Raw genomic sequence first — 11,902 nt, 5'->3', positions numbered from 1 at the left:
GTTCCGTTTGCCAAAAACTGAGTTTAACATCCCGACTGTTGCTTTTTACAAATTAAACAGAGTAGTCGATGCAAGCCATCAACTTACAAAAGTTCACAAAGACAGACATTCATAGGCATCATTGTGGAAGTACAGATCTGACGATACAAGCTGTTCATGTATAAAATAATGCTGATGAATCGAGGAGGAACATTCCAGCAGGTCGTCGACGATGCACAGCCATTGTGACAATACAGAAGCAAGAAGAGAAGAAACGGTACAGAGCTAAAGTCTGATGCTGCAGAAGTTACTTTGTGAAACCTCAACACCGTACTGAGGTTGAAACTGTACGACTGGATATTACTAAACGGTGTAGTGGTTTGAAATGTTTGGAGGCAACAGAATTGAAAACAAAATTGAGAACTCAAATGTTTAAAGGCTATGAACAAATAAATATTTGACCATTTCCCATAAACACAATAACTTAGTAGAGAATAAATCACACCCTGAAAGTGAACAGCATGTTGATATTTGGCACACAGACAAAATCAAACCTAAGAATCGTCCAAAATGAAGACTTACAGTACAAAATGTTGGTTATGGGTTGGACTACTATCAAGTATTTCATTTTAAACAACCCAAAAAAAAAAAAAAAAATAATACTCTGATGGGTTCAGAATATTTAAAGTCATAAGATCATCGCATTTATGTTTCAAGCTTTCCTCTCAAAGTGGTCCCGATTTGTAATTGATTCCAAAAAGAGTGAGACATGACTACAGTTTAACTTGGTCATATAAAAAGGCTGCCCTGTTAAAGTGAAAGTAAACCATGAACAAAGGCCCCAAAAAGAAACGGAAAAAAAAGTTTCCTTGCTGCTTGATATCATTACAGAACCTACAATACCGTTTTCACACAATACAACTGGAATTTTATATTTGTAGGTGTTTTAGGACCACTTCAAGTAAAGACTCTGGTCATCCCCATTTATGAGCAACTTAAACACAACACCAAGCCAAGACCAAGACTTTTGTTAAAAAAACAACAAAAGACAGAAAACTAGCTGTTAACTATGAAAACCAAAGACTGGGGAGGTGAGAGGAAAACTCCCATCAGCGGCCAATTATAGTATCATCTTCTTCTTGAGTATGAGCGGTCCCACGTTGTCTCCAGTTAGCTCGTTGTGCTTTAAGTGCGACATGTCACACACAGGAAACTAGAACAGGGAACAACCTAATATTAGCTGATAGGCACGATTCAGACACATTGAGCTCCTTCTTATCCTGACTGTAAAAAGAAATGCCTACATTTATAAATGACTGGGTTCAGTAATAAAAGTACAACTTATTGATCAGATATGTAGCAAATGAAAAATGACTGCCAGTGTACCGTTACCATGAACGGGGATATCCCCATGCATAGAGAAGAGGTACAACTTACCGTTTTGGAGCGCCAACAGCGACAGTAACACACCCTTGGGCTCTTCAGGTCCTCGATGTCTATCTCGTTGACCACTTTCGGGTTCTCTTTCTGGATCTTCAGGTTGATCAGACTGTCTTTCTGCTTCTTCTTCTTAGGCATGAACGGGCGAATGGTCAGATAGCCCAGCAGAGCCAGGATACCCAGGAGAGGCAGCAACCGGAGCCACTCGGACACTACAGACACACCACAGACATCTGAGCAAACAAGAACTACAGTGTGGACACTGGCACACCTTGTGGGACTACAATATAAACTGAAACCAGCGTTTGCTTCAGGTTGAAATGCTGTTGAGGGGACAGAAGCTCTAAAGACCCGACGCCTCAATTCAGGGCAGAAACGATCAGTTGATTAATCAACTTGTCACCTGACATAATTTAATCACCAACTATTTTGTTGTGTATTTGTGGAAACCCTTTGTACAGTCCACATGGAGAGGACGGACAAATGAAGTGAGGATTAAGCACAGTTATGTCATTTTGCTGTTAGCGATGAGTTACACCCCACCTCCTGAAACTTTTCATAATACTCTTATGGCAATTAAAATACTTTCCGTAAAAGGATTTGATGCCTAATGGGACGTCACTAATCCTTAATCTCTTTAAGGAATTATATATCACATGTAGGAGCGCTTGATGAGTCGCACATCTTCTAATCTGCACTGGTTGACTAAACTCATTTTTGACACAAAACACAACTTCAGAGACAAGTTTTAACATCTGGAAACATCGTAAATCAAAGCAGACATATCAGGCTCATTTTCAGGTTCATACATGTATTTTTGGTTTCTACTAGAACATGATTTCAAGATTAATGACTCACTAGCTGCGTTCCAAATCACCGCATACGTTCTCTTTTTACTTTTAGTACAGCGGCTGCTCTGATAGAAGTACTTACTGGTGCATGCTGGCTTGCATACTGCAAAGTGCGACCAATGTAGTAGAACATCCTGGTATTTTTTGGCATACTGCATTTGACATATAATGCATTGGGACATACTGAATCTTTTTTTCTGGCATTCTATATAGTATGTTAGTATGGGTTATTATATTTAGTATGGAATATGGATTATTATATTTAGTATGGTAGTGTGGACCCTGACGGCTCGATTTAAAAGGCACAGTGTCTGAATACGACCTATGTGCATATCTCTGGATGATTTGGATTGAGCATTTTGATGCGTTCACAGTATTTATACAGCACCTAGACCTGCTTTATTTTACATTTAAGAAAATCTAACTTTCTACAACATGTGACTTGTATAAGACTTTCACAAGCCTAATCAATTAGTACTAATTAACTCAATCACTGAAATCTTCCATCTGTTGCATTTCATCTGTGTTTTTGCTACTCAAATGGTTGTCGCTTGTCAATTGTCACATGGAGCATTTCAGCAACGCAGGGCTAGCTCGGCTTTTCTATACATTTTGGGGCTATTTTTAGGCTAAATGTGATACTTTGCACAGATCTGTGTTGGCTGTAAGGTCAAGTTGAAGTGGAAAATCTGCTTCAAGATGGACTTTCACTTAGGTTTTCTTAACCACTATTCTTTACTTCCTTCATTTAAACTGCACACCTGCGCTTAACTAGAAGCGGAGCACATTTGTTCTTCAGAGTATGATTCAGTCTCGTTAACGAGTTGCAAATAACCAACAGCTCACGATGTTGTCCAGTAGAGGCTTTCTGAGAACACAGTTTCAAAAGAATATCAAAGTTTGCCTTGCTTCAGTTTAGAAGAGCAACTAATGATTATTCATTATTATTATTTTTATATATTTGATTAATCATTTCATCTGTGAAAACACCAGAAAACAGTCCACGCCCAAAGAGACATGCCAGGTTGGTAAATCTACTATAATGTGATTTAAGAATAAAGCAGCAAGTTCTCACATTGGAGAGGCTGGAACCATTAAAGGTTAAATCATTAGTAGATTCATCGGCTAAGGGATGCAACTCTGCTTTAACTAATGTGATTACATGAACATGTACTCATCTGCAGGGACCATGAGAATGAGGTCACAGTTGTCAAACAATGAACTTGAAGTAGTCTGTATGTTCCCTTCTAGTCTAGGACTACCTGTGCATCCTTTGATGGTATGAACTGGTTACATATTGTGATAAACAGCAGAGGACAGGTTGCAGCTTGTAAAGATGCTACACTAAAGTGTATCAACATTCAACCACAAAATCAAACTTAATTGTGTCGAGTATTGCTTTACAACTTAACGTCATTACTGAGTTTACGTGGTTCCAAAAACAGAACAAACTAAACGACGAAAAAGAGCTTTACTGGAGCCAAAGCAGCCCTCGTTGACGTGTTGAAGGACAGTCCCAATTACAGCGCAGGCTAGCGTTAGCTAAAGTAAGTTTGCACTGTGCCTGAAAAAGTGAGGTGAGAAGTCCTCTTCACTTGACAGTCAGAAGTTGACACACAGCTGCAGTTAATTACCTGTCAACCTCGCAAATCCGCCGATCGTCTCCGGAAGCGGAAGCTTCTTGAGGTAGGCTGGGAGCTGGACTTTTATTATCCTTGACACAGATTCTAAACCCATCTTGAAAAGCTCAATGTTGCAGGTTTTGTGTTTGACTTGAGTAGTTCCTGGGGCTCGTTTGTGTCACTGCGTTCATTTCTGAGCGCAGCTTGTCACCGGTACGTAAAACTCACACCGTCACACCGGTTGAAACACGGAAACGTCCGGAGAAGTTATGCGTTGAAATGTTAGTGAATATACGTAACGACGACCTGTGACGCTGGAGTGTGTGACCAATCAACGTTGGAGGACTTGGTGGCTCATGATTGGACAACTTGAATTCAGCTTGAATGAGGTGGTTTCTGTCTACTTCAAGTGCTCCTCGTGAAGTTCGTTTTTATACACACGTAGATAATGTTTAATAAATAAAGCAACCTTTGAAAAAATCTGTTTGTGACATCAGATGGTAATATAATTATACATATATCTATATATATATCTCTCTCTCTCTCTCTCTCTCTAAATATGTTAAAATATAATCTAATCTATTCATCGTTCAATTTATTAAGCTGACACTTTTATCCTCCATGACTGATAACAATAAGTTCACTCAATGTGGTCCTTTTGAATGGGCCTGCAGTCTCTCCATCATTTAAAGTCACATATCCTCCAGGAACAAGGAGATGACAAACCAGCCACGCTAAGCTTAAGAAACAGGACCTGGGACTCCATGAATTTCCGGAATAAATTGAGAAAGAAATGCATTTTACCATTTCACTTACGGGCAGTGAAGCAGGCTTCTCACATTTTCACAAATTTGCAATACCCTAATAGAAAAATGCTTCCATAACAAGTAAAGGTCAGGTCACATCTTCACAGTCAATTCATTAAACAAATATTTACAAACAAAATGTAGCTCTGTGCATTTAAAAGTAACTTTGTAAATCACTCAGGTTATAATCGCTCAACATGTTATATATGTTGTTGGTAGGTACGGCAATGCATTGTATTCTAGAAGTATTGGTAAAAGTTGAATCTACATGAGTTACCATTGAATACATTTAGTGAAGTAAAAACTAGGAATAAAATCTCACAAAATGAAAACACATCAAAATAAAAGAGTATTTACAGTAAATACAGTATCAAACACTGACTCAATAATTGTAAATACAGCTTATGTGGCCAAATAATTTCCTGACAAACTCTAGAGTACCCTCTTCTCTTGTACAGCTCTCGAATATTACATGTAATAATAACTTAATCACAAGAGGAGGTAACATACAAAGTGACAGTTACTCTTCAATTAATCTGTCATATAGGCTCATTTAATGTATCCAAATTTACGTGATGTGTTTCATTATATCTCTACGGTAAAACTGCATATTTCATTTTTGATATAAAGATAATTGAAAAGGGCATGACAAGTATTATTTTAATTAAACAAGACAAAGTATAATTTACAACAACTATGGTCGAGTGTGTTAATCATTTTTGAACCCATCACATGCTGCCTGGTGTAAGTACTCCTACAACATATTTACAAAAAAAGGAATATCTTAAAATTAATGACTAAATATATTTCATTAAAATGTACAACAGGCTGTTGAAAACTCCAATAAAATAAGTGGTCGTTGCAGTTTTTTAATGACTTAAAAACTGTTGTCAATACCAAGAATAAACTTTCAACTAAATTTTCATTTTTTTGCTTATGGCAATCGAGGTGACATTTAACCTACTAAAATTATCCATGTGGTTGAAGCGACCTCTAGTGCTAGCAGGTTTCACGTACCCTGTTAAGAACTCGACTACCCAGAATGCATTGTGAATTGAAGCAGCCAACAAATTTGCCTGGAGAAAAATGCGATTCCTGTGTCTGTTTTATACCCCATATTAAAAACTCATAGATAAATCCATCAGCAGGCAATTACCAATGATAATTGAAAGCTTGGACTTTATTATGAAACAAGCAGATATTTTCAAGCTCATTTAATAATCCAGATGGGGATATTTATAGTCAGCTATAATCAGTGTGTCGGGTCCTCAGCCTCTGGTGTCATTGGTGAATGACCGAAGATGTCTCACAGCAGGTTGTTTGCCAGGCTGCTTTGTAAGTATTTCACTAAATTCTAGTTTTTAATCACTTGGAATGTTTGACAGTTTAGTTTCTGTAACACAAGTATACTCGTTAGCTTTGTGCTACATAAGCAGAGCTTTGCTGGCTCGCTTAATCTTGCACTGGCTAGCAAAGCCTCCCTTGGTTTGCTGTCAGTGAGCTTCCAGGCTAGTTAGCCACATTAGCCTACCAATAATGTTGTAGTAGCTCACTCACAGTTAATTAGCCAGCCAGCTAACTAGCTAGCTTTTGCTAACGTCTAAGTGAAATTTAACTTTACCCAGAGCAGCCTGCTCCCAGGCCAGAGCAAGTATTGATCTATGACCTTCCATGTCTTCTCGACTAAACGAAGCGCGTCCATGTACTCTGCTCAAGTTGTTTTGTTAGAGTAAGTTAACGTTAGCTCATGTTATTTGTCAATAATTTGAAGCAGCTAAATTAGCTATTCAATCAGTCTGTCTGCAGCATACGTGGTTAACGTGACAGCTCTGAGCGTTTTTGTAGATATCTGACACCTACGTTTGCTGTATACGATGCATTGGCAAGCTACAGTTCTAGATTATTATGATACAGCCGTGATTTAGTAGCTGTGACATTGTGCTAAAGTGGCTAACTGAACTTTGTAACGTTACAGTGTCAGCTGTCTCTGGACAGAAGACCAAAGTTCATTGTCAGTGATCCCAGTTAGAGTAGGGATGCACTATTTGTCCACTTAGAAAATGTTTTTAAATACATGCAGGTACCTTTTGAGGGTTACAAGCTTCTGTTTTGATTGCCCATATTTAATGTGTTAAGGTTACTTTGTTGAGCTTTGAATAAAGTCTAGTGACAAGCTTCAAGACCCCATAGCGAGTCACCGGTAGTCATCAGTTATTTCTGTCTTTTTACCTCTTTGTTTGTTGCTAGCAGGCATCTCTTGTTGGAACCTTTTTCTTACGGGTTGTATCCACTCACATGTGGTAGGTCGAATGTATTCACTTAAGATTTCAGAACATCTGTGTGTCAGACTAGTGCACTGAAGAGAGGCAATCGGATGTAGTGTAGCGTTCATTTAGGTCATATCATCTGTTCAAGGAGTGAAACCTGAATGCAGTTAACAAGTTGCTTTTCAATTACTTGTTGATTAAGTGGTTTACAAACTCTCAGAAAGTACTGTTAAAAAAAAAAAAGACCATTGCAAGTTCCCAGCACTCTGAATTACATTTGAGACGCTGTGTTAAAAAATATGGCCTTTTACGTAAAATAATACGTAAAGTTACAATCCTGGTCCGTACCATTGTCTTTGGTGCCACCTTTGACGATGAGCAGTACTTGCAGGCATGTTATTGGATCGTGCATTCGAGAGGTCATCACAATGTTGCCACAGACACCCAGTTGGTAATACTGCAAATGTAAGCGTTTTCCTCAGTGGACCATAGGCTCAATCACCATCGTGCTACCTCATTCGGTGATAGATAGTGAATTAAAGTGTAACTTCAGTATTTTTCAACCTGGACCCTATTTTCCCATGTTTTTGTGTCTAAGTGACTAATTTGGGGATATTTAAAAAAAAATTGGTTCAGTATTGAGGGAGAACGGTAGAGTTATGGAAAGGACCCTACAGAGAAATAAAACGTTTTTCTTACCTACACTTTGTTTGTTTTTGTGTCACGTGACTTGTTGTCGGATGACAATGGAAGGAGTTGGAGCGAGCAGTGTTGTTTTACTCGCTTGGAGTTGGTAAAACATGTGAATGACAGTTATTTAGATTAAGAACTTCGGGAATATTACTTTAAACCATTAATGGTTCATCAAACCTTTTTTCGATACATTTTCTTATGTTTAATTTTTGGAAATTGATCAACTAACTAATATTTTCAGCGCTAAATGAGTCATTATTTAGTGTGCATATACTGTGTATTTTTTTATTTTCAACCCATTAATATGGTGATTGCAGCTTTATTTACCATGAAGCTTTATTTTGAATCTATTTTTATGTTACAGTTGGTAACATAAATGCTTACAGTTGGTAAACAAAAACGTCCTTGTTATGACAATACTGTTGTACAACAGTAAAACATGCATACGAATAAAAGCAATTTTGAGAGAATCTTCTGCTATGATTTAATACCTATGAAATATCCAACCAGTCACTCTGTCTATAGTATTCATAATGAGGTTGTGTAGCATGTCACTAGTGTTACCTGTAGGGTAAGGTTGTTCAACAACTGTGCTCTTTACACAGCTCTTTCTACAGCTTGACAGAGCTGCTTCTCTGCACTTTGACCTGCATTGCTTCTTACTACAGTGTGTATATATAAACCTGATGAAGCTGTCTGCAGCTGCTTAAAACAGAGTTGATGGGAGCTGTGGGACTGAACCATACAGTAAACGCATCAATTTGCAGAGCTCAATCGAAATATTGCAGAGCTGAATAATTTGTTTGTTTGTCCCAATGTCCACATGTGGTCTTTTAATTCAATGTCAGTTGTATTAGATGTAGTGAAGCACTTTTATTCCTCTTTCAAAATATACATTTAAACACAAGCAGTTATGCTGCAACTTAAGCTGACGGTACACAAAATGTGCTGATAACAGCCTTGAAATCGATGGCATTATTATACATTTCCTTCAGTAGTTGACAGCATTACAGCCGCACAGCACAAGCATAAATAACAAATATTAATAGAACATCTTGGAAAACTAAGGGGTGGCGGTGGCTCAGGAGCAAGTCGTCTTTTATTCACAAGGTTGGCGGTGTGAGCCCCTTGTCCTTGAGCGGGACACTGGAAGAAAAATGCCCCCATTGTGCAGGCCAGCACCTCGCTCCGCAACCATCGCTGTGTGAATGTGTGTGTGAATAGGTGAATGAGAGGAAAGATTGTAAAGCGGTTTGTCTGTTAAGGTAGAAAGATGCTGTATATGCAGACCATTTACCATTCACACTGAAGAAAAGCTGACATTGTAAGTCAACAACAATAAAAGATGATTGCAGAAGCAAAGAGATTATTCTGAAGTCTTGGAGGAAAAGTGAACAGACAATTATTATTTTAACCTTTTTTTTTCCTTTGTTCAGTTTTCACCTTCAAACCATTATTAAATGGCCGCTTATCTTTATGTATTTGCACACGCATAACAGTACAGTTGTAGAGCTCTGCAGGGATGGTGTGTTGTTTTGTTGGCCAACCCGGACATTTCTATTGCACTGGTACCCTTGACGGCATGCCATCACGTTACCACCACCAAGCTAAAGGCGTGGTGATGATGCCATGATGATGTTTCATAGTCTCATTTAGCGTCTTATTAGCAATCACTTTCTTTAGGACAAGCAAAAGCTTCAAAATTCACCAGTGGGATAGTTACTGACGTATTTCATACAGTAGAACAAAACCTTCAAATCTTTCAATTTGTGTTAACCACAGACTTTTTTTAAATTATCTAACTAAAAACCTCATTCACAAAACGTATTGATTTACAAGGGAACCGGAAGTGCACAAATAAAGAAACTAAATACTCATTCCTGCAGCACTCTAGAGTCCTCCTTTTCAGTGGATAGGAATTTATCATTTTGTAAGATTTTGATGATTTCTATTTACATGTGTTTATACGTATTTATGTATATGGGCATTTGTTTATTTATGTTAATTCCTTCATTTTTGACCCCTTTCCTCTTTCTCCATCCAGTGCAGCAGAGTGGAGTCAGGCACTGTTATACTGCATCCAGACAGAACCTCTACATCACCAAGAACACAAAGGTCATCTGCCAAGGTTTCACCGGGAAGCAGGTTTGTACGGCAACTTGTTACATCAACTTACTACGTACACACACACACAAACACACACTCACTAACACACTCTGTCTCATTCTTAGGTGATCTGTAGAGGTTACGCTAAAAGGCTTTGATACACAGAGGAGAGTTTATAAGAGTTTATTATTTCCATCACTTAATATTTTTACAGTTGATGTCCACCTTGATTAAAGTTAACTAAATTATATACATTTTTTCAAGTCAAGTTTACTTAATCTATGTCGGCCAACAGCACAAGTTTGTCTGAGTCTTTTAAAATGTGTCTAATTTACAGCAGCCTCTATCCTCAGACCCTCAGGGAAGAGCAGCACAATACCTCCGACAGGACTCCTTCACAGCTGAAACATGTGGCTGAGGGACGTCTCTCAGGGCAGACAAACCTCATAGATTCCGTCTATACAGAGTAGACAGAAGTGGCATTAGTAGAACTATAATGGAGAAAAAAACTGAATTACAGAACAAGGTCCATTTAAGTGAAATATTTCAATTATAAAAAAATGAATGAATGTTTCAGGCAGTAAATGTTTCTGGAGGAAAGCCAAGGCTGGATCTGAGCACAGAATTACTATTTATTTATATATTTTATTTGCAGTATTATTCATGATAATATATCAAATAGTTGTTTTTATTTCTGCTAGTTTTGGAGAAATTGATTTTTCCTCAGACTTCAGTTGTTGTTGTTTTTTACCCTTGTGACTTTCCTTAATCACTGTTTTAGTCCATGATAATACCTTCCAGTTATTTTTCAATAGCGTGAAAATTCTCAGGTGATTCACTTTAAACCGTGTTCAGTCGAGGAGAATGAAAATCTTGGCAAGTGTGCTCAACACGCCAGAAATGTGGACTTTATAGATTTATAATCCCCGTCTGTCCTCATGCACATTCTCCATCTTCCATTTTCTCTTCAACATAATCAAAGGTTGTTAAATATAGTTCCAGTGAACACTCCGGGTAATTGGAAAGGGATGAGAAATGAATACGTGCTATTGAGTGCACATTGTCGAGTCTTTCTGGCTTGATAAGCAAGCAATTTTGCAAATTTAGTGTCTCACTATTAGCGATAATAATGACTGGCAAAAACAGCAAAGTTAGCAGAAGTTGAATGAGTACATTATAATTTGGGGAAAAGATGCTGATTCATAGCTTCTAATTCCTCTTAATAGGCTAGTAATACTTTTTACATGAGGATCATTCATTTACACGTGTGGTTATGACCCGTGGCGACTTTCTCTCTGTTTCAGCATCTTCGTTAACATTTCACCGACTACAGACGTATATGAGAAAATGAATTTACACTGCCTTCATCAACTCATTTTCTGGAAAATTCCAAGTCTGATTCACTCACAAGATTTAACCTCCTAAAATACAACGTACTCCCTTTTGGTTTTCGTTGGTGCTTTATTGTGTTTATTTTCATTTCAAGTGGTGCCTGATGGTGATATTTGTACCAGACCCACCAGCATCAGTGTCCCTCTCTTTATCTACAGTACATATATTAACCTCTTTACATCTTGTTTCCACATTTTCCTCTTATTAATTCTGTATCAGCTTGTCATTGTAGCTCTATGATGTTTACGAAGGGGGACATATTCAAACCCTGAACTGCATTTTGAAGCTGAAAGCTTAGATCCCCTAAATGCTGCACACTCTTCCTTTTTTAAAGCTAATCTGTTTGGAATACAATTAACTTTCACTGCATCTGTCCTGCACCTTTTTATAGGCATGGACACATTCATAGTGTCTATGTGGTTGATTACTTCCATTGGTGCTTACTGCCACTCCACATTGTGAAGGTCTTTACCGCCATACTGCCACCAGGTGACAAATCAGAAAAACTTCTTAATGCGTTTGTTTGGTTTGAAGCTAATAAAATATTTCAGCCGTGGCAGCGCATGACAGGTACCCAATAGCCCACATGGAAGTGACAGTATGTGAAATAAAACCATCTTTCTTGGGAGATATTTTACACTCTATGTTGGAGAATATCCAAAGCCGCTTTTTTCAATTTGTTTTTCGAATATTCGTCGAGGTGATTAATCTTATATATATATATATATCTATATATATCTATATAT

The 11,902-nt window shown here is 37.9% G+C and overlaps 2 protein-coding genes across 2 annotated transcripts in view; one reads left to right on the top strand and one right to left on the bottom strand.

Annotated features, from left to right (window-relative positions):
• Position 1: 1 nt before the first annotated feature.
• On the bottom strand, positions 2–4,142 carry cisd2 (CDGSH iron sulfur domain 2). Its single transcript, XM_031871446.1, has 3 exons — positions 3,905–4,142; positions 1,417–1,631; positions 2–1,192 (listed from the first exon to the last, which is right to left on the bottom strand). The coding sequence occupies exons 1-3, from the start codon at positions 4,005–4,007 to the stop codon at positions 1,100–1,102; spliced, it is 411 nt and encodes a 136-aa protein (XP_031727306.1). The 5' UTR covers positions 4,008–4,142; the 3' UTR covers positions 2–1,099.
• Positions 4,143–5,959: 1,817 nt separating this feature from the next.
• Positions 5,960–11,902, top strand: part of suclg1 (succinate-CoA ligase GDP/ADP-forming subunit alph) — a 20,248-nt gene continuing 14,305 nt past the window's right edge. The window contains exons 1-2 of the mRNA XM_031871434.1: positions 5,960–6,033; positions 9,703–9,803. Of these exons, the coding sequence (XP_031727294.1) occupies positions 6,000–6,033; positions 9,703–9,803 (135 nt within the window). The 5' untranslated portion in view covers positions 5,960–5,999. The remainder of the gene's footprint in view (positions 6,034–9,702; positions 9,804–11,902) is intronic.

This window comes from Anarrhichthys ocellatus, unplaced genomic scaffold, assembly GCF_004355925.1.
Source record: "Anarrhichthys ocellatus isolate YVR2014 unplaced genomic scaffold, GSC_Weel_1.0 scaffold58, whole genome shotgun sequence".
NCBI lineage: Eukaryota > Metazoa > Chordata > Actinopteri > Perciformes > Anarhichadidae > Anarrhichthys > Anarrhichthys ocellatus.
The sequence above is the reverse complement of the archived record's forward strand: the minus strand, read 5'-3'. Positions and strand labels throughout refer to the sequence as shown.

Coding starts and splice junctions, on each gene's coding strand:
- cisd2 (XM_031871446.1), bottom strand. CDS start 4,007: ATGGGTTTAGAATCTGTGTCAAGGATAATAAAAGTCCAGCTCCCAGCC. Junction 1,632..3,904: donor CGGATTTGCGAGGTTGACAG/GTAATTAACTGC, acceptor GTGTGTCTGTAG/TGTCCGAGTGGCTCCGGTTG. Junction 1,193..1,416: donor GCTGTTGGCGCTCCAAAACG/GTAAGTTGTACC, acceptor TCCCTGTTCTAG/TTTCCTGTGTGTGACATGTC.